The sequence below is a fragment of the Grampus griseus genome (assembly GCF_964374135.1).
Source record: "Grampus griseus genome assembly, chromosome: 3".
Taxonomy (NCBI): domain Eukaryota; kingdom Metazoa; phylum Chordata; class Mammalia; order Artiodactyla; family Delphinidae; genus Grampus; species Grampus griseus.
Genome location: NC_139019.1, coordinates 42692343 through 42715834, shown reverse-complemented (window position 1 = coordinate 42715834; position 23492 = coordinate 42692343). Strand labels below are relative to the sequence as shown.

At 38.6% G+C, this 23492-nt stretch overlaps 1 protein-coding gene across 1 annotated transcript in view; it reads right to left on the bottom strand.

Moving 5' to 3' along the window:
* Positions 1-22833, bottom strand: part of IL31RA (interleukin 31 receptor A) — a gene marked incomplete at both ends in the record, with an annotated part of 54468 nt that extends 31635 nt beyond the window's left edge. Inside the window, 1 exon segment of the mRNA XM_082650290.1 lies at positions 22521-22833. Within this exon segment, the coding sequence (XP_082506416.1) occupies positions 22521-22833 (313 nt within the window).
* Between the last annotated feature and the right edge of the window lie 659 nt (positions 22834-23492).

The window sequence follows — 23492 nt, the reverse complement described above, 5'->3', positions numbered from 1 at the left end:
AGGGCAAATACTAATAGCCATAAAGGGAGAAATCGACAGTAACACAATAATAGTGAGGGACTTTAACCTCCACTTTCCTCAATGGACAGATCATCCAGACAGACAATCAGTAATGAAACACAGACCTCAAATGATACATTAGACCAGATGGACTTAACTGGTATTTATACAGCATTCCATCCAAAAGCAGCAGAATACACATTCCTCTTGTGTACACGTGGAACATTTTCCAGATTGACCACATGCTGGGCCACAAAGCGAGCCTTGATAAATTTAAGAAAACTGATATCATATCAAGCATCTTTTCTGACCACAACACTATGAGATTAGAAGTAAACTACAAGAAATAAAAAAAAAGAAGTAAGCTACAAGAAAAAAACTGTATAACACAAACATGTGGAAGCTAAACAATATACTACTAAACAACCAATGGATCACTAAAGAAATCAAAGAGGAAATAAAAAAATACCTAGAGACAAATGAAAACAAAGGCACAATGATTCAAAACCTATGGGATGCAGCAAAACCAGTTCTAAGAGGGAAGTTTATAGCAATTCAATCTTACCTCAGGAAGCATGAAAAATCTCAAATAAACAACCTAACCTTACACCTAAAGCAACTAGAGAAAGAAGAACAAGCAAAACCAAAAGTTAGTAGAGGGAAAGAAATCACAAAGATCAGAGCAGAAACAAATGAAATAGAGACGAAGAAAACAATAGCAAAGATGAATGAAACTAAAAGCTGGTTCTTTGAAAAGATAAACAAAATTGATAAAACTTTAGCCAGTCTCATGAAGAAAAAAAGGGAGAAGACTCAAATCAATAAAATTAGAAATGAAAAAGGTGAAGTTACAATAGACACCAGAGAAATACAAAGGACCATGAGAGACTACTACAAGCAAGTGTATGCCAATAAAATGGACAACCTAGAAGAAATGGACAAATTCTTAGAATGGTACAATCTCTGAAGAGTGAACCAGGAAGAAATAGAAAATATGAACAGACCAATCACAAGTACTGAAATTGAAACTGATTTTTAAACTCCCAACAAACAAAAGTCCAGGATCAGATGGCTTCACAGGTGAATTGTATCAAACATTTAGGGAAGAGCTAACTATCCTTCTGAAACTGTTCCAAAATAATTGCAGAGGACAGAAAACTCCCAAATTTATTCTATGAGTCCACTATCACCTTGACACCAAAACCAGACAAAGATACCACAAAAAGAAAATTACAGGCCAATATCACTGATGAACATAGATGCAAAAATCCTCAACAAAATACTAGCAAATAGAATCCAAAAACACATTAAAAGGATCATACGCCATGATCAAGTGGGATTTATCCCAGGGATGCAAGGATTTTTCAATATCCGCAAATCAATCAGTGAGATACACCACAACAACAAATTGAGGAATACATACCATATGATCATCTAATGGATGCAGAAAAAGCTTTTGACAAAATTCAACACCCATTTATGATAAAAACTCTCCAGAGAGTGAGCATAGAGGGAATATATCTCAACATAATAAAGGCCATATATGACAAACCTACAGCTAACATCATACTCAACGGTGAAAAGCTGAAAGTATTTCCTCTAAGATCAGGAACAAGACAAGGATACCCACTCTCACCACTTTTATTCAACATAGTTTTGGAAGTCCTAACTACAGCAATCAGAGAAGAAAAATAAATAAAAGGACTCCAAATTGGAAAAGAAGAAGTTAAACCATCACTGTTTGCAGAAGACATGATACTATATATAGAAAACCCTAAAGACACTACCAGAAAACTACTAGAGCTCATCAATGAATCTGGTAAAGTTGCAGGTTACAAAATTAATACACAGAAATCTCTTGCACTTCTATACACTAACAATGAAAGATCAGAAAGAGAAATTAAAGAAACAATCCCATTTACCATCACATCAAAAAGAATAAAATACCTAGGAATAAACCTACCTAAGGAGACAAAAGACCTGTACTCTGAAAAGTACAAGATACTGATGAAAGAAATTGAAGATGACACAAACAAATGGAAAGATATACCATGTTCTTGGATTGGCAGAATCAATGACTATATTACCCAAGGCAATCTACAGATTCAATGCAATCCCTATCAAATTACCAATGGCATTTTCCACGGAACTAGAATAAAAAAAATCATAAAATCTGTATGTAGACACAAAAGACCCTGAACACCCAAAGCAACCTAGAGGCAAAAAAAAAAAAAAAAAAAAAAAAAAAAAAAAAAATGCAGCAGGAGGAATCAGGATGCCTGGCTTCAGACTATACTACAAAGCTATAGTCAACAAAACAGTATGCTACTGGCACAAAAATAGAAATATAGATCAGTGGAACAGGATATAAAGCCCAGAAATAAACACATGAATCTATGGTCAATTAATTTACAACAATGGAGGCAAGACTGTACAATGGAGGAAAGACAGCCTCTTCAATAAATGGTTCTGGGAAAACTTGACCGCTACATGTAGAAAAATGAAATTAGAACATTCTTTAACACCATACACAAAAATAAATTCAAAATGGATTAAAGACCTAAATTTGAGACTGGACACTATAAAACTCTTACAGTAAAACAGGCAGAACACTCTCTGACATAAATCACAGCAATATCTTTTTCAATCTGTCTCCCACAGTAATGGAAATAAAAACAAAAATAAACAAATGGGACCTAATTAAACTCAAAAGCTTTTGCACAGCAAAGAAAACCATAAACAAAACGAAAAGATAATCCACAGAATGGGAGAAAATACTTGCAAATGATGTGAACGACAAGGGATTAGTCTCTAAAATTTACACACAGCTCATGCAGCTTAATATCATCAAGACAAACAACCCAATCAAAACATGACAGAAGACCTAAATAGACATTTCTCCAAAGAAAACATACAGATGGCCAAGGGGCACATGAAAAGATGTTCAACATCACCAATTATTAGAGAAATGCTAATCAAAACTACTATGAGATATTACCTCACACCAGTCAGCATGGCTACCATCAAAAAATCCACAAGCAATAAATCCTGGAGAGGGTGTGGAGAGAAGGGAACCCTCCTACACTGTTAGTGGGAATGTAAATTGGTATAGCCACTGTGGAGAACAGCATGGAGGTTCCTTAAAAACTTAAAATAGAGCTATCATATGATCCAGCAATCCCACTCTTGGGCATATATTTGGAGAAAAACACAGTCTGAAAGAATACATGCTCCTCAATGTTCACTGCAGCACTGTTTACAATACCCAAGACATGGAAGTAACCTAAATGTCTATCAACAGAGGAATGGATAAAGAAGATGTGGTACATATATACAATGGAATATTAGTCAGCCATTAAAAAGAATGAAATAGTGCCATTTGCAGCAACATGGATGGACCTAGAGGTTGTCATATTGAGTGAAGTCAGTCAGAGAAACAGAAATACTGTATGATATAACTTATATGCAGAATCTTAAAAAATGATACAAATGAACTTATTTACAAAACGGAAACAGACTCACAGACTTAGAGAATGAACTTATGGTTACCAGGGGGAAAGCGGGGGGAGGGGAGGGATAGTTAGGGAGTTTGGGATTGACATATACACACTGCTATATTTAAAATGGATAACCAACAAGGACCTATTGTATAGCACAGGGAACTCTGCTCAATATTAGGTAGCAACCTAAATGGGAAAAGAATTTGAAAAAGAATAGATTCAGGTATATGTATAACTGAATCACTTCTCTGTATACCTGAAACTAACACAACATTGTTAATCAACTATACTCCAATATAAAATAAAAAGATTTAAAAATAACAACCATATTAATAGTTTGGTGAAACAATATTTAAACAGTGTCTAAGAGGTTTCATCTTGTCCAACAGGCTAATTTTGAGATGTTAATGTTCCACTCTCTTATGTTTCCTTCCTTCCCCATTATAAGCAAGAAGACAGGACCCTTGTTATTTCTTTTACTTGGGAATGTGAACAGGCTGGAAATGTCCACTTGAAGTCAATGACTCTTCCAGTCTTTAGGGAGGGCTCAGATTAATGGGAGAGGTACCTCAAGGAAGGGAGAAGAGAGTGTCTAGAGAGGCAGCAGAGAATAAGAGGAAGAAAACCCCCACCCAGCCCCAGACCATGGAGAGGTAAAGGATTTTCTAGGTTTTAAGAGTTTGATCTGAAGGGCTTCCCCAGGACTTTGGTGGTGCTCATGAACCTGGAACCTCAGCATAACTATGAGTTTATGTGTTGGGGTGAAGATGATCCCTAATAATGCCTGAGATCAAATTTCCTGCCATTCCAACAGGATAGGGACTATCAGATTCAGGCTGAATTTTTAAAGTTGTTATATTACTTTCAAGAGTTATGGAATAGGAGTCACACCCCTATGTGTTCCAATTTCCAAACTGTATATCATTCATGTAATAATTTACATTCTGTTTTAGACAGCTTCTCAAACGTCTCCCATTGGAATTTAAATTGATGCAGCCACTATGGAAAACAGTATGGAGATTCCTCAAAAAACTAAAAATAAAACTACCATATGATCCAGCAATTCCACTTCTGAGTATTTATCCAGAGAAAACAAAAACAGTATTTCGAAAGGATACATGCACACCTATGTTCACTGCAGGATTATTTACAATAGCCAAGATACGGAAGCACCCTAAGTGTCCATCAATGGATGAATGGTTAAAGAAGATGTGGTATAAATATACAGTAAAATACTACTCAGCCATAGAAAAAGAATGAAATTCTGTCATTTGAGACAACATGGATGGACCTTGAGGGTACCATGCTAAGTGAAATATGTCAGACAAAGAAAGATACATACTGCATGATTTCACTTGCATGTGAAATCTAAAAACAAAACAAACAAAATTCACAGATACAGAGAACAGACTGATGGTTGCCAGAGTGGAGAGGAGTTAAGGGGAGGGCAAAATGGGAGAAGGGGATCAAAAGGCACAACTTCAAGTTATAAAAGAAATGAGTCGGGTTTCCCTGGTGGCGCAGTGGTTGAGAATCTGCCTGCTAATGCAGGGGACACGGGTTCGAGCCCTGGTCTGGGAAGATCCCACATGCCACGGAGCAACTAGGCCCGTGAGCCACAACTACTGAGCCTGCGCGTCTGGAGCCTGTGCTCCGCAACAAGAGAGGCCACAACAGTGAGAGGCCCACGCACCACGATGAAGAGTGGCCTCCACTTGCCACAACTAGAGAAAGCCCTCGCACAGAAACGAAGACCCAACACAGCCAAAAATAAAAATAAATAAATTAAAAGGCTCAACATTTAAAAAAAAAAATGAGTCATGAGAATGTAACGTACAGCACAGTGACTATAGTCAATATTGTACTGCAAGTCTGAAAGTTGCCAAGAAAATAAACCTTAAAATTTCTCATTACAAGAAAAAATTCTTATAACTTTGTATGGTGACAGAGCATAACTAGACAGATTGTGATAATTTCTTAATGTATACAAATACCGTATCATTATGTTGTACACCTGAAACTAATATACTGTTGTATGTCAATTAGACTTCAATTAAAAAATTAAAAATGTCTGCCAATCATCTTGCCTTTTGTTATTCATGCTCTGTGTAATGCTCTCTTGAGTGTAGGTTGGAATTGGTGAGTCACTTCTAATTAACAGAACACAGCAAAAGTGATGGGATGTCACTTCTGTGATCAGTTTATAAAATTTTAACTTTTTTCTTTCTCAACTCTCTCCTGCCCTCTCACTTGCTCACCCTGATGACACTAGTGGTCACATTGTAAACTGTGCTATGGAGAGGCACATATGGCAAGGAACTCACAGGGCAACCTTTGATAACAGCTCGTGAGAAACTGAGGTCTTAAGTCCAACAACCTGAGAGGAACTAAATCTTGCCAACAACCACTTGAGTGAGCTTGGAAGCAGATCCTTACTAACCAAGTCCTGAGATGACCATCCCAGCCAACACCTTCATTGCAGCTTTGTGAGACACGCAGAACCAGAGGACCCAGCTAAGTCATGCCCAGATTCCTAACCCACAGAAATGGTGAGATAATAAAGGTTGATTTATGCCTCTCAGTTTGGGGCTAATTTATTATGCAGCAATAGATAACTAAAACAGATTTCAAGAGAAAAAGTAGAAAAGAGAATGTGCTAATATACATTTACCTATAGGTGATATTTCTATAGAGAGTAAAATCTAGCCAGTGCTTCTTAAGCAGGGGTGCACATCAGAATAACTCAGGGCTAAGAGGAGTGTTAGAAGACAGAAATATACAGAAAAGGTAAAATGGGGTAATCAAAAATAAGGAAAATGAAGTCCATTTTTTCCCAATGAGATTCCACTGCCCAAGCCTCTGGTTCAGTCCATAGCAGGTGAAGCTGTCAGAGCCACTGTCTCAGGATTTGCTCTCCTTGTTACAAAAAGGCTTTGGTTCACCACATTTCTTATGTGGTCTTTCAGGATCCTTTGGCTTCCTGCTATCTACCAGTTGAATTTGGTTTCCAAATTGCATTAAAGATAAATGCAGGGGCTTCCCTGGTGGAGCAGTAGTTAAGAATCTGCCTGCCCTTGCAGGGGACAGGGGTTCAATCCCTGGCCTGGGAAGATCCCACATGCCGCGGAGCAACTAAGCCCATGCACCACAACTACTGAGCCTGCACTCTAGAGCCCGTGAGCCACAACTACTGAAGACTGCATGCCACAGCTACTGAAGCCCGCATGCCACAACTACTGAAGCCTGCACGCCTAGAGCCCGTGCTCCGCAGCAAGAGAAGCCACCACAATGAGAAGCCCGAGCACCACAATGAAGAGTAGCCCCCGCTCGCCACAATTAGAGAAAGCCCATGCGCGGCAACAAAGACCCAATGCAGCCAAAAATAAATAAATAAATAAAAATTTTAAAAAATTAAAAAAGATAAATGCAAGTGAAGAGGGACACTGTTGTGATATCATCAGAATCTTATCCCCAGTCCTTATTCCTAGACAGGCTTAGCAGTCAGATTTGGGGAAATGGCTCCAGTTGGATCCTTAGAACATTCCACAGTTTAATTAGTTTGTTCTGCCCTGGTAGAGGTTGTGAAACAGCTCATGGCAGTCCTGACACAGAGTAAAGTGAAAGTCTCCTTTCATATGTGTAGTCTCTTCAGGACTCCCTCCAGTTAGTGAGACCCATGAGCTAGTGAAATTAGTAAAGTCTCATTTTCAGTCATATCATGTTTCCCAAAACTACTAAGCAAGATTTCAAGTCATTCCCAGAAAACCTTGGCATGGTCAGAGGTGCTAAAAATCCCTAGAAAACACCAGTGAGTGGGGGAAAAAAGAGGACATAAGATTTGACAGTTAGGTGTTTTACTACTTTGACCTTTACAAGATAAGGACTTTGGGCCAAAAAAAGAAAAAGGAAAACTTACTCTTCTCAGGTGATTGAGAAATAATTTACTTAGCCATGGGAAGCTCTCATAATTAAATACGGAGGAACAAACATCAAAGAAAAATTAGACATTGGCCTCTCTGCTTCAGAATGTCCACTGTATTCCCTTCTGATTCTATACCCTACACCTCAATCTATCTCAACAGAACATGTTAGGACAGTCTAAAACACAGATGCCAAAGACATAAACTGCCAAATTCAAGATCTTATGTAGGAAATGTTTAAAAGAAATATAGGTAAGAAAATATAAAAAGATATTGTATCTCACCAAGATTAAGACTTTTTGATTCTGTACTTGTTTTTTTTAAAAATTGAAGTATAGTTGATTTACACAATTATATTAGTTTCAGGTGTACAACATAGTGATTAACATTTTTATAGATTATACTCCATTTAAAGTTATTACAAAATATTGGCTATGTTCCCTGTGCTGTACAATATAACCTTGTAGCTTATTTTATACATAATAGTTTGTATTTCTTAATCCTCTACCCCCGTCTCTCCCCACTGGTAATCACTAATTTGTTCTCTATAACTGTGAGTCTGTTTTGTTATATTCGTTCATTTATTTTTCAGATTCCACATATAAATGATAACATACAGTATTTGTCTTTCTCTGTTTCAATTATTTCACTAAGCATAATATATTCCAGGTCCATATATGTTGTTGCAAATGGCACAATTTCATTCTTTTTTATGGCCAAGTGATATCCCATTGTATATATATACCACAACTTCTTTATCCACACAGCTATTGATGGACAATTAGGTTGCTTCCATAACTCGGTTACTGCAAATAATGCTGCTTTGAACACTGGAGTGCATATGTCTTTTCAAATTAGTGTTTTCCTTTTACATACCCAGGAGTGGAATTGCTGGATCATATGGTATCTCTAGTTTTTAGTTTTTTGAGGAACTTACATACTGTTTTCCATAGTGGCTGCACCAATTTACATTCCCACCAACAGCATAGGAGGGTTCCCTTTTCTCCACATCCTCACCAACACTTGTTATTTGTAGACTTTTTAATGATAGCCATGACATGTGTGAGGTGATATCTCACTGGGTTTTGATTTGCATTTCCCTAATGATTAGCAACGCTGAACATCTTTTCTTGTGCCTGTTGATCATCTGTATGTCTTCTTTGGAAAAATGTCTATTCGGGTCTTCTGCCCATTTTTTAATTGGGCTATTGGGTTTTTCTGATGCTAAGTTGTATGAGCTATTTATATATATTGGATATTAACTCCTTGTTGGTCATATCATTTGCAAATATTTTCTCCCATTCAGTAGGTTGTCTTTTCTTTGTTGATGGGTTCCTTTGCTGTGCAAAAGCTTTTAGTCTAATTAGGCCCCATTTGTTTATTTTTGCTTTTATTTCTTTTGCCTTAGGAAACAGATCCAAAAGAATATTGCTACACTTTATGTCAAATGGTGTTCTGCTTTTGTTTTCCTCTAGGAGTTCTAAGGCTTCAAGTTTTAAATTTAGGTCTTTAACCCATTTTGAGTTTATTTTTACATATGGTGTGAGGAAATGTTCTAATCTCATTGTTTTACATGTAGCTGTCCAGTTTTCCCAGCACCACTTGTTGAAGTGATTATCTTTTCTCCATTGTATATTCTTGCCTCCTTTGTCAAAGACTAATTGAACATAAGTGTGTGGGTTTATTTCTGGGCTCTCTATTCTGTCCCATTGATCTCTGAGTCTGTTTTTGTGCAAGTACCATATTGTTTTGATTACTGTAGATTTGTAGTACAGTCTGAAGTCAGGAAGCGTTAACACCTACAGCTTTGTTCTTTTTTTCTCAAGATTGTTTTGGGTATTCAGAGTCTTTTGTGGTCCCATATATATTTTAGGATTATTTGTTCTACTGTGAAAAATGTCATGAGTATTTTAAACAGGGATTGCATTAAATCTGTAGATTGCTTTGGGTAGTATGGGTATGTTAACAAAATTATTCCAATCCATGAACATGGGATACCTTTCCATTTCTTTGTATCATCTTCAATTTCCTTCATCAATGTTTCATAGTTTTCAGGGACTTCCCTGGAGGTCCAGTGGTTAAGACTCCACGCTTCCAATGCAGGGGATGTAGTTTCAATTCCTGGTCAGGGAACTAAGATCCCACATGCCCTCACACGTGGCCTAAAAAAAAAAAGTTTTCAGAGCACAGGTCTTTCACCTCCTTGGTTATGTTTATTATTAGGTATTTTATTCTTTTGATGTGATTTTAAATAGAATTGATTTCTTGCTTTCTCTTTCTGAAAGTTCACTACTAGTGGCTAGAAAATGTACAGATTTCTGTATAGTAATCTTGTATGTTGCAACTTTAATGAATTCATTTATTACTTCTGATAGAGTTTGGTGGAGACTTTAGGGTTTTCTACATATATAGTATCACATCATCTGCAAATAGAGACAGTTTTACTTCTTCCCTTCCAATTTGGATGACTTTTCTTTTTCTTGTTTGCTGTGGCTAGGACTTCCAATACTATGTTAAATTAAAGTAGCGAGAGTGGACATTCTTGTCTTATTCCAGATTTGAGAGGAAAAGCTTTCAGCTTTTCACTATTGAGAATGATGTTAGCTATGAGTTTGTCATAAATGCCCTTTATTATGTTGAGGTATGTTCCCTATATACCAACTTCAATGAGAGGTTTTTTTATTGTGATTGGATGGTGAATTTTGTCAAATGCTTTTTCTGAGTCTATTGAGATGATCATGTGATTTTTTTATCCTTCCTTTTGTTACGGTGGTGTATCACACTGATTGATTTGCAAATATTGAACCATCCTTGCAGCCCTGGAATAAATCCTACCTGATCATTGTGTATGATCCTTTTTATATATTGTTGGATTTGGTTTGCTAATATTTTGTTGAGGATTTTTGCGTCTATGTTCAGCAGAGATACTGGCTTGTGATTTTGTTTTTTTTTCGGTAGTGTCTTTGTCTGGTTTTGGTATCAGAGTAATACAAGCCTCATAGAAATGAATTGGGGGGTGTTCCCTCCTCTTCAACTTTTTTGGAATAGTTTGAGAAGTATAGGTATTAGTGCTTCTTTATGTGTTTGATAGAATTCCCCTGTGAAGTCTTCCAGTCCTGGACTTTTGTTTACTGGACGTTTTTAAAATTACAAATTCAATTTCACTAGTGATTTGTCTGTTCAGATTGTCTATTTCTTCCTGATTCAGTCTTGGAAGACTGTATGCTTAAAGAAATGTGTCCATTTCTTCTAGCTTGTCCAATTTGTTGGTGTATAACTGTTCATAGTATTCTCTTACGATTTTTTGTAGCTCTGTGGTACCAGCTGTTATTTCTCCTCTTTCACTTCTTATTTTATTTGGGTCCTCTATTTTTTTCTTGATGGGCCTGGCTAAAGACTTATCAATTTTGTTTTGTTTTGTTTTTCAAAAAAACAGCTCTTGGCTTCACTGATCTTTTCCATTGGTTTTTTTTTTTTGGGGGGGGGGCTCTTTTTCATTTCCTTGTTGATCTTTTTTTTTTTTTTTTTTTTTTTTTTTTGCGGTACGTGGGCCTCTCACTGTTGTGGCCTCTCCTGTTGTGGAGCACAGGCTCCGGACGCGCAGGCTCAGCAGCCATGGCTCACGGGCCTGGCCGCTCCACGGCATGTGGGATCTTCCCGTACCAGGGCACAAACCCGTGTCCCCTGCATCGGCAGGCGGACTCTCAACCACTGCATCACCAGGGAAGCCCTCCTTGTTGATCTTTACTATTTCCTTCCTTCTACTGACTTTGGGCTTTGTTTGTTCTTCTTTTTCTAATTCCTTTAGATGGTAGGTTAGGTTGTTTGAGATTTTTCTTGTTTCCTGTATTGCTATAAGCTTCCCTTTATAGACCTGTTTTTGCTGTGTCCCATAGATTTTGGAAAGTTGTGCTTTTACTTTGTCTCAAGGTATTTTCTGATTTTCTTTTTATTTCTTCATTGACCCATTGGTTTTTTAGTAGCTTGTTGTTTAGTCTCCATGTGTTTGGGGTTGTTTCCCCATTTTTCTTACTGTAGCTGATCTCTAGTTTCATACTGTTGTGGTCAGAAAAAATGCTTGATATAATTTCTATCCTCTTAAATTTGTTGAGACTTGTGTTGTGGCCTAGCATATGACCTACCTTGGAGAACGTTCCATGTGCACTTGAAAAGAACGTGTATTCTGCTGGTTTGGGGTGGAATATCCTATAAATATCTATTAAGTCCAACTGATCTAATGTATCACTTAATACTACTGTTTCCTTGTTGATTTTCTGTCTGGATGATCTGTCCACTGATGTAAGTGAGGTGTTAAAGTCACCTATTATTAAAGTTAATTTCTCCCTTTACATCTGTTAACATTTGCTTTATACATTTTGGTGCTCCTATGTAAGGTGCATACATGTTAACAAATGTTATATCCTCTTATTGTATTGATCCCTTTATCAATATATAATGACCTTATTTGTCTTTTCTAATAGACTTTGTTTTAAAGTCTATCTTATCTTACAAAAACAGAAACATAGATCAATGGAAGAAGATAGAAAGCCCAGAGATAAACCCACACACCTATGGTCAACTAATCTATGACAAAGGAGGCAAGGATATACAATGGAGAAAAGACAGTCTCTTCAATAAGTGGTGCTTGGAAAACTGGACAGCTACATGTAAAAGAATGGAATTAGAACACTCCCTAACACCAAACACAAAAATAAACTCAAAATGGATTAGAGACCTAAATGTAAGACCAGACACTATAAAACACTTAGAGGAAAACATAGGAAGAACACCCTTTGACATAAATCACAGCAAGATCTTTTTTGATCTACCTCCTAGAGTAATGGAAATAAAAACAAAAATAAACAAATGGGACCTAATGAAACTCAAAAGCTTTTGCACAGCAAAGGAAACCATAAACAAGACAAAAAGACAACCCTCAGAATGGGAGAAAATATTTGCAAATGAATCAACAGACAAAGGATTAATCTCCAAAATATATAAACAGCTCATGCAGCTCAATATTTAAAAAACAAACAACCCAATCCAAAAATGGGCAGAAGACCTAAATAGACATTTCTCCAAAGAAGACATACAGATGGCCAAGAAGCACATGAAAAGCTGCTCAACATCACTAACTATTAGAGAAATGCAAACCAAAACTACAATGAGATACCACCTCACACCAGTTAGAATGGGCATCATCAGAAAATCTACAAACAACAAATGCTGGAGAGGGTGTGGAGAAAAGGGAACCCTCTTGCACTGTTGGTGGGGGTGTAAATTGATACAGCCACTGTGGAGAACAGTAGTGGAGGTTCCTTAAAAAATTAAAAATAGAATTATCATATGATCCAGCAATCCCACTACTGGGCATATACCCAGAGAAAACTATAATTCAAAAAGACACATGCACCCCAATGTTCATTGCAGCACTATTTACAACAGCCAGGTCATGGAAGCAACCTAAATGCCCGTCGACAGATGAATGGATAAAGAAGATGTGGTACATATATATAATGGAATATTACTCAGCCATAAAAAGGAACGAAATTGGGTCATTTGTTGAGACGTGGATGGATCTAGAGACTGTCATACAGAGTGAAGTAAGTCAGAAAGAGAAAAATAAATATCGTATATTAATGTATGTATGCGGAACCTAGAAAAATGGTACAGATGAACCGGTTTGCAGGGCAGAACTTGAGACAGACGTAGAGAACAAACGTATGGGCACCAAGGGGGGAAAGCCACAGTGAGGTGGGGATGGTGGTGTGATGAATTGGGCAATTGGGATTGACATGTATACACTAATGTGTATAAAATTGATGACTAATAAAAACCTACTGTATAAAAAAGTAAATAAAGTAAAATTCAAAAATTAAAGTCTATCTTGTCTTATATGAGTATTGCTACCCCAGCTTTCTTGTCGTTTCTACTTGCATGAAATATTCTTTTCCATACCCTCACTTTAATTCCATGTGTGTCTTTAGCTCTGAAGTGAGTATCTTGTAAGCAGCATATACATGGGTCTTACTGTTTTATCCAATTAGGCACTCTATGTCTTTTGATTGGAACATTTGGTCCACGGACATTTAAATATACTTATTTCCATTTTGCTACTTGTTTTCTGGTTGTTTTGTAGTTCTGTTTTCTTCTTTTTTAGTTTCTTCCCTTGTGGTTTGATTATTTGCTTTAGTGGTATGCTTGTTCTTTTTTCTCTAGCTTTTGTGTATCTATTGTAGGTTTTTGATTTGCAGTTACCACAGAGTTCATATGTTGACCTATATCTACCTGTTTTAATTAAACTGGTAGTCATTAAGTTCACACACATTCTAAAAGACTTACATTTTTTTACTCCCCACCCCTGCATTTTTGTATTTTTGATGTCATATTTTACATATTCATGTTTATCCCTTTTTTGTAGTTATAGTTGATTTTACAATTTTTTTACCTTTTAATCTTTGTACTAGGTTATTTAAAGTGATTCACAGCCTTTACTATGTATTTGCCTTTACTAAATGGATTTTTCCTTTCCTATAAATTCTTACTTCTTGTTGTAGCCTTCTTTTCCACTTATAGAAAATCCTTCAACATTTCTTTTAGGGTTGGTTTAGTGTTGATGAATTCTTTTCATTTTTTTACTTGTCTAATAAGTTCTTTATCTATCTTCCAATTCTGAATTATAACCTTACTCAGTAGAGTATCCTAAGTTTCAGGCTTTTTCCCTTCAGCACTTTAAATAAATCATGCCACTCCCCTCTGGCCTGCAAAGTTTCTGCAGAAAAATCAGCTGATGGCCTTATGGGAGCTCCCTTTTAAGTGACTCTTGTTTTTCTCTTGCTGCCTTTAGAATTCTAACTTTTTGCCATTTTAGTTATGTCTTATTGTGGGTCTCTGTGTTCATATCTTTTGGGGGACTCTGTGCTTCCTATATCTGGATATCTATTTCCTTCTTCAGTTTCAGGAATTTTTCAGCCACAGTTTAATCAAGTTACATTTTCAGTACATTTTTCTCTCTCTTCTGAGATGCCTATAATGTGACTATTAGTATACTTGGTGTTTTCCCACAGGTCCCTTAATCTGTTCTCATTTGTTTTCTTTTTGCTGTTCTGATTGGGTGATTTCCCTTATTCTATCTTCCAGATCACTTATGTGTCCTTCTGTATCACTTTAGTCTGCTGTTCATTTCAAGTGTGTTTTTCATTTGTTATTGTATTCTTCAGTTCTGACTGGTTCTTTTTTACATTTCTACTTCCTTATTAAAATTCTCACTGTGTTCATCTATTCTTTTGCCTAATTCAGTTAGCATTTATTACTAATGCTTTTAACTCTTTACCTGATAAATTATCATTTTCATTAGTTTTTTCAGGGTTTTTTTTCTTGTTCTTTCATTTGAAAAAAAAATGCCTCTTTCTCATTTTGCTTAACTTTCTCTTTTGAAATTAGGTGAACCAGTTACCTATCCCAGTCTTGCAAGGGTGTCCTTGTGTGGGAGCATGCCTATACTGTCTGCATGTGCCCGGTTGCTTTCCTGGGAGAGCTGGACCTGAAGTGATCATGAGTCACGTCTTACCCCAGGGTGTGCTGGCAGCTATCACCTTGGTGGGAGGTGGGGCTGGAGATGGAGGGGTTAGAGTCAGAGCCAGGTGTGAGCCAGGGCATCTCCTCTGCTCAATGACCAACATCATTCTATTGGGGTCAGGGGCAGGTCCCAAACTGCTGGAACGAAAGGCCTGAGGGTCAGGTCTGAGCTGGTTCTGTTCCTTCTAAGTCTGTGCTTTCCCCCTCCCAGCATCAGTACCCTTTACCCCAGAGGGGAGCAGTGCTGGAGCAAGAGGGACTCAAGTGAGTGATGGGAGTTGGTGACTGATGCAGGCCAGGGTGCACACTGGGGCAGTCCCAGCACACCAGAGTTCCACACCACTCCTGATCTGTTGCCCCCATAAATGCCAGTAACGCCTGCCCTCACCCTATATGGGTGCTGTGCTGGGTCTGAGCCACTCCATCCCCCACAACTGTGTACTCTCCTCAGAAACAGCAGCCTTCACCCTAGTGGGAAGCTGCACTGCAGAGCAAGAGGAGCTGGAGCAGGTGCTTGGCATCGGCCGGGGCATGCACTGAGTGGTCGAGGGAAACCAGCCTAAGTCCCAGGCAGTTTCAATCTACGCCCTCTGCCCTGTTTCAGGAGTAAGCAAGCATGTGCATGCTCTTCGTGAGCCAAGTCTAGTTTCCTAACAGTTCTATTGTTAGTCCCACTGGTTTTCACACCAGCTAAAAGGACTTGTCTTCCCAGTGTCAGACCTCAGGGCTAAGGCACCCAATACGCGGTTTGAACTGTTCACTCCCCAGGGAGGATCTGAGCCCACATAATCCTGCTCCTCTTCTGTGTCTCCTCCCAGGGACACAGGTCCTGACCTGACCACTTTTCTTTCCTTCTTACTCAACTCCATGTGGATCTTACAGCCTTGGTTACATAAGTCTGCCAGTCTCCAGTTTGTTTTCTATGAGAATTGCTCCACATGTAGATGTATTTCTATGTGTTCATCAGGGGAGGTGAGCTCCATATTCTCCTTCTTGGCCTTCTTGCTCTCTATCTGCTGGTACTTTTCTTGATTTTTATCCAAAAGCATCAGTTAGATCACAGCTGTTACCTGGATGATGTCAACTGTAAAATGCATTCTGATTTCAAAGATATTAAAACGTGAGGAAATGTCCATCCTAGAATAGATGAGAATAGTTTCAGGTCCTGAGAATAGAAGTATTTAGATTTCATATGTAAGGAGTCCACCTCCCAGCCCAAAAAAACCTGACTTTTCAGGCTGACCATAGGCAATTACAAAGGCTTTCCCTGGCAGGCTTCACAGGAGAAAGAGGCCTTCTCCATATCAGATTTGGTACAAAATCAATACACAATGCATTGCCATTTCTGAAAGTTGTTGCATACAAGGACTCAGGTCCCCATGGATGGCCATGCTCTTACACACATCTGCATTCCTGGCCCAGGCGTCTCTATTTGGAAGTCTTCCTATGGTGGAAAACTTGAAGACAATTTTCTTCACCCAATTCAGTACTTTCCCACTCCTAGCTCTTCCTTCTTCCTTCTCCCAGCCCCTAGGTCCATAAATCTGCAGGTGCCTTTTGTTCAGGGCTCCCTGAACAGTGAGACAACCCCCAACATCTGTGCTGATCCACCTGATCCTCAACCAGTAGGACATTCCATAGGGAACAGTGGAACAGAGGGAGTCTTTCTTTAGTTTAGACCCTTGTTTATACAAACTCAGTAAGTGATTAATGACTTGACTGTCACTTTCACTTTGGCTTGTTGTTTAATCCAGTACTCCCAATACCTGGCAGTTCAGCTCTCTCTCTCCGTCTCAGCCAAGCTGCTGCCACTACTCAAGTCAAACAGAATGCGGTAAAGCAATTTGAACACAAACCATGGGAACAGTCAGGTTCTTAAGAAGTCTATCAGCCAGGATTTCTTTCCACTTGTTTTCTGTGTACTCAAGCAAATGTTGAGGAACTGCTACTCATTAAACACTGAGAACACTGAGTTGGCACGGCTAGATATGACATGACATGAGTCAAATGGGAAACAATTCACAACACTGTAGATACATATTTGGATGACAAAATATTGGGGTCTATGAGAAAAGAATCCAGGAATGGGAGGAAGCATTATGAACTACAGTAACCAAGGAAGGCTTTGTGGAAGAAGTGTGAGTAGAGCACCAAACTAGTAAAATTTGCGTAATTAGTGGGAAAAAACATAGGGATGTTAAAACATAAAACTCCCATTCTCAAAGAATGTAGTCCTTTTTTCACACTATGGAACATTGTGCAAGTTAGATTTTTGTTGTTGTTGTTGTTAAATTAGATGTGTCTGCCCCTGTAACAACAAAATAGTTTCCTCTGCCGAGCAACATAGAATAGGATGTATGATTATTTTTCAGAATTAAAACCTTAATTATTTTGACTTCATTCATTTTCCTTTAGTTTATATTCCCCAAATTCAAACCAATGAAATACAGAAAGATCAGACTGACTACTTTCCCCCATAGTTGCTTAGCTAATCCACTATGTGGCAATTAATATGCAATTTGACCAGAGTTGCCAGCCACTGGAGTGGAAAGAGGCATGCTCCAAAAATGTATAGCCATTCTGGCCTAAATAGCTCCACACTAAATGCTTATTAGGAATAATTAAATTTTGGAAACAAAGACGTAGCTTTGGAAGCCTGGCTTCCCTCCAGCTATTCAATTAATTAAATTAGTTTATTTATTAAGTCTCACTTTCAACTCTACCAACTTTAAAATAGGATATTATTTGCAAACCACAAATATTTCCTGAGCACTTTCTCAGTGCCAGGCAGAAGTCCCTGCCTTCCTAGAGCTTACAGTTAACTTAGTCTAGACTTTAGAGTTGCACTGTCACTAAAGTAGCCATAGCCACTAACCACATATGGCTACTAAGCACTTGAAACACAGCTAGTGCAACTGAAAAACTGAATTTTTAAAAATTTTATTTTACTTAATCTAAATTTAAAACCTGAGACATGATTCAGCTACTGGAAAACTTAAGTATGTCTGGAACAACTTGAGTATGTGAATCTATATTGGGTACATGAATCATAATTTGCTATATTCAGTATAGTTGATAAAATCTAAATATCGATCCTAAGTATTTCCAATGAAAACAGCATCCAAATTGAGATATGAGGTAATTATAAAATATATACTGGATTTCAAAGATTTAGTACAAAAATGTAAAGTACCTTAATTTTTATATTGATTACATACTGAAATGATATTTGGGATATACTGATCACATATGTGTCTCACAATATACTTCTATCAGACAGTACTGCTCTAGAGCAATGATTTGCCCAAGGAAGGCTTAAAAGCAGGGCTACTTAGGAAGCTCTACTGCACCTCACCTCACACTCATTTTCTTTCTGTTCCCTTCTTTCTTCCTTTGTTTTCTTCTCCCTCTCTTCCTTCTAACAATGATGTGCACTGGACTCAAGAGCTAGAAAGATTGCTGACCCAAGGTTTAAATAATTCAAGGCAACTGCTTATTCGTTGACGATTTTAATTACAAAAGATCAGTGGAATGACTTAGCAACTACAATATATTAGGAGTATCTTAGTAGCTCAAGGGAAAGGTGTGAAAGAAACAACTTCGCATTTCCCCATGGACAGTCTTAGAAGTAGTGTTCTAATAAGTCACTAAAAAATACTTAAACACTTTTTTAAAGTTTTAATATCAAAAAGTCCTGAAATATTAATGAAAGATAAATTTTATTACCTTATCCTAAATTACATTTCATAAATGTAAGATATTACATAAATAAAATTACACGGGATAACAGCTTTCACCAAAGCATTTTAAGCCAGCACAAAGTGGATTTATTAAGTTATCATTATCTTTTATGGTCACTCTCCAACTCCTACAGCACAGGCAGGTTGCAAAAACACAGAATGGGGAGGTATCTTATTTAATATCTTCTTAGCAGTTTACACAGGTTCTTTGCTACTTGAAACAAATCAAGAATTTAGTCTTTGTCCTAAGTTTAGTACAGAAATCCAGTGACTGTTCCTAAGAACATCCCATTTCACCAGTATTGGCAGAGACTGCTAGCTGATTCCCAGTTTCCTGGGTGTACAGAAAAGGCTACTTTACCTAGTCTCCCTTACAATTAGATGTGACTAAATTCTCAACAGTGGAATGTGAGAAGAGGTATATATGCCATTTCCTTGCCTAATCCATAAATATCTTCCGTATGTGCACCTCTGCCTTCCCCACCCACCTCTTCCCCTTTTCCTGGTTTGATGAAGAGAAGCATAAAGACCTTGGAAGCCATGTACCAAAGATCACAGAGCCACATGATGGAAGAAGCCTGAAGTCCTAAGTAACAATTTGAGAGGCCACCTACCTTGCAGGAACACCCTCCTTGGATAGTTAGGTGAGCAAAAACCTCCTTCTATCTTGTTAAGTCACTGAAGTTTTGGGAGTTGTAAAAGCAGCTAGTGTCATTCTAGTAGATATAATCAGTGACTCAAAAAAAGATAAACCATTTCACAATTCTTGGTGTCACCACCAAACAGCAAGATAGCACCCCACCCCTTGATTCCACCTTTTCTCCACCCCTTTTACCACTCCCAGGTGTACTGTTGCCAAGACTGTGACCAGGTAGACATGTAAACAGGTGAAGAAAGAATGAAATAAATGACCGACACATGAAAAGGTGCTCGACATCACTAATCATCAGGTAAACATAAATTAAAACCACAGTAAATGGTTAGAATTTTAAAAGCCAGCAATACCAAAAAATGGTGAGGATGTGAAGCAAGTGGAACACTCTTACAATGCTGGTAGCTATAAATGATTCAACCATTTTGGAAAAGTCTTTGTCTGTTTCTAATAAAGTTAAACACATACCTACCCCATGATCCAGCAATTCCACTCCTAGGTACATGCCTAAGAGAACTGAGGGCTGTGTTCACCGAAAGACTTGTAGTAGAATACTCACAGAAGCTTTATTTATAGTAGTTAAAAACTGGGAACAACTCAAATGCTCATCAACAAGAAACTGGAAAAACAATTTATAGTATATTCACATGACAGAACACCACACAATAAAAGAGACCTACTGATACACACAACATGGATGAATCTCACAAATACTATCCTAAACAAAACCAAACACAAAAGAGAGCGTACTCTATGATTCCATTTATATAGAATTCAGGAACAAATATAATTTATGGTTATAAAAATCAGAATAGTGGTTACCTCTGGGCAAGGGAGTTGAGTGCAAAGGGACAAGAAGGTGATAGAAATGTTACCCACCTTGATTCACACAATGGTTTTAAGTATATGTAGGTAAAAATTTAAGCCATACACTAAATATCTGTGCATTTTATAATATGAAAATCTTATTTCAAATAAAAAGATTAAAAAGTTAACCTGTCCCAAAGCACACAAATAGTAAGATGTTGAGCTCGGGTTCAAACTTAGGTCAATCTGCGTCTTCTGACTTGAGTAGGGTTCACTTTCCTACCCAATTATATACAGAGAAAACTACAAGAAGACTGTTACTACTTATTTTAAATGTGATTAGCATCATTCTCTCTACATATTTCATTCATAATATCCATATTATGATAAACTGTACTTATTTTGGCACCAAAACATTCTGTACTTCAAATGCTGGTTTTAACTTTGTTGCACTATAGCAGCAGTAATTCTGTCTACAGAATTGAAATAAATGACTGAATCCAAACTTTCCACCATCCCCCATGACTAGTAATATAGTAAGATAATTCAGCTGAAGAACAAACATGTTAAAATTGTCAGAACCTGCACTGCATTTAACTGGTACAAATGCATTAGTTGATTAGTATCTGTAGATGCTCCGGTGGTGGAGCATCCTATGACTGATGAAACAATCGATAGATGAGATATATAGTAAGATGCAGAAATAGTCAATTAACAAGCGTCACTCATGCCCCTGTGATATTTATAAGCAATTCAAGCACTATAGTTGCAAATGTGATCTCTGACATATTTCTCGAGAATCAACTATTATTGAACGTTGATATATCAGCTAGGGACTTCCCTGGTGGCGCAGTGGTTAAGAATCTGCCTGCCAATGCAGGGGACATGGGTTCGATCCCTGGTCTGGGAAGACCCCACATGTGGCAGAGCAAGTAAGCCCATGCGCCACAACTACTGACGTGAGCCACAACTACTGAGCCCGTGCACCACAACTACTGAAGCCCATGCACCTAGAGCCCGTGCTCTGCAACAAGAGAAGCCACCGCAATGAGAAGCCCGCACACTGCAACAAAGAGTAGCCCACATGCTGCAACGAAGACCCAACGCAGCCAAAAAATAAATTTTTAAAAAAAATTTTTTAAAAAGATATATCAGCTAATTCAATATTAGAATATGAACATAAAAATACAAGTGCACCAGCATTTGGCTATAATACCCTGCATTCTTACACAAAGCTGCCTCTTTAAAAGTATTTTATTGTAACTGCATGCACTGACTGTGTGCATCTTCATTGGGTGAACACCAAATGAAGAAAAATCCAGTTACTGTCTTTCTTTTACATAAAAGCAAACTGAGGCATAAAGCAGATCACTGATAGTGCTAGGCAACACCAAGTCAACATTAAAGCCAGTGTTAAGGTTACTCCAACTAGTTCTTTATAATAAAGCATCATACCTACCTTGTCACACAGGAGCTTCTCATCCTACACATACAAGTTTTTGAGTATTTTAAACTGCTCTTACCTCTGTTGAGAATTTACCCCCCACATGGTAACCCCCTCCCAAAACTAAGGAGAAAATCAGGTTAAATAGATATAGCCAAGACTTTAGGAGAATTAACAAGTTCATATACAAAGAAGGGGAGAAAAAGTTGGGTTTTGTTCCTGAATGCTGAAAAAGAATTCTACAAACACATGAGACTCCAAATCCAGAAAATACTGACAGCAGAAAAAAATCTTTCAAGGAATTCTCACATGCAAAATCCCCCACAGAAAAGATTTCAATGCCCTACGCTGACAATTTGGCAGTCTCCTAAATTACAGTAAAACAAGTAATGAGTCGCTTAAAGGATTAACCTGAATCGCCAGACCCCAAGCTCTAAGACAAATCATTTGCTCACCGCAATTTCCAGCCTCCGCAGTGTTTCCGCACACTAACCCTGCTGTTTCCCCCACTCCAACCCACACCCACCCACCCCCATTCTCTCTTCACGAGGAATTCCTCGGGGCACCACCAACTGTCTCTAAAGCAGGAGTCATTTAATCTTCGGTTCTGGGGCCTTTCGCTGGGTCTACGAATGGGTTTTACATAGGTTGATAAATCCCCCGAGATTTGAAGTAAAACTTGGGTCGATAACCTACGCGGTCCAAAGTGATTTAGGAGCTGCGATTCTAAAGGGAAGGCCGGAGGAAAGCCCCGCGGTGCCAGCCCACCACGCGCGCACGCCCCACACTCACCTGGACTTGGTCAGCCAGAGCTCCCGGCGGCAGGGAGGCCTTCCTAACAGCTGCTCATCGCAGTCCCTCAGATCCCTTGAGGCCAACCTCCGGCTCCGCCCCGGGGGGAAGGCTCCTGCCGCCCCACGCCCCCAGTACTAGTTGGCATTCCCCAATCGAGGCCGCGGAGAGAACGGAGAGAACGCTGCCAGGTCCGGGAGAGGAAGGACCACCAGGTCAGGGCCGCCCCCGGGGGCCGCCTCCACAAGCCGGAGGCGGGATGCAGACGAAGCTGCTTTCCAGCACTGGCTGCTTCGAGGTGGCCACGGCCGCACACAGCCGTCTGGCCGCCGAGGCTTGGCTCTCTGCTGGCCGGATCGTAAAACGAGCGCCTTATCTCACCACCAGCACCCTGGGACATAATACGAGTCCATTCTGGACTTTTACAAAGGAGGTACTAGGTTTCCTGTTCTGCGTGGGATACAGCGGGGAAATCTAAAGCCGACATTGAACACAGACAACCCCTGTCGACCATCATGCACGCTGTTGTGTGGCTGAAATTTTAATAGTGCCATTTTAAACATATTTAAAAATCTATAAAGAGCACACAAACCAAACAACATGAAGAGCTGTCTTCTCCCGAATTAGGGGACCAATGAAGAGATTATAAAAACAGCTCAAAGTGTAAAGCTAGGGGAAATGTGGGAGGGTAAACTTATGCTGCTGCCCTATGATGAAATGTTATCAATGCTGAAAAGTTAAACCAGAAAACGAGGACTATTCTACCCCAAGACCCTAACAGACAGATGCAGTAAGTCATGTACCCAATACGAAATCAGGACCATTCTTCATCTTTATCCCTTCACTGGTACAGCTATTCCACATTTTGAGCTTCCCACTTTAGTTTGAGCTTCCCACTTCAGGCCAGAACCTTTGACTTCTTAAAATGCAAAGAATTCAATAGAAGAAAATCTAAGCTTTATTATTCACATCTCAACTTATCCCTTCTCTTGAGAGGAGGCCTTGATGAACAGAGTTAGAGAGAGAGGAGAGGGCACTAGACTCTAGGGGTTGGAGGGA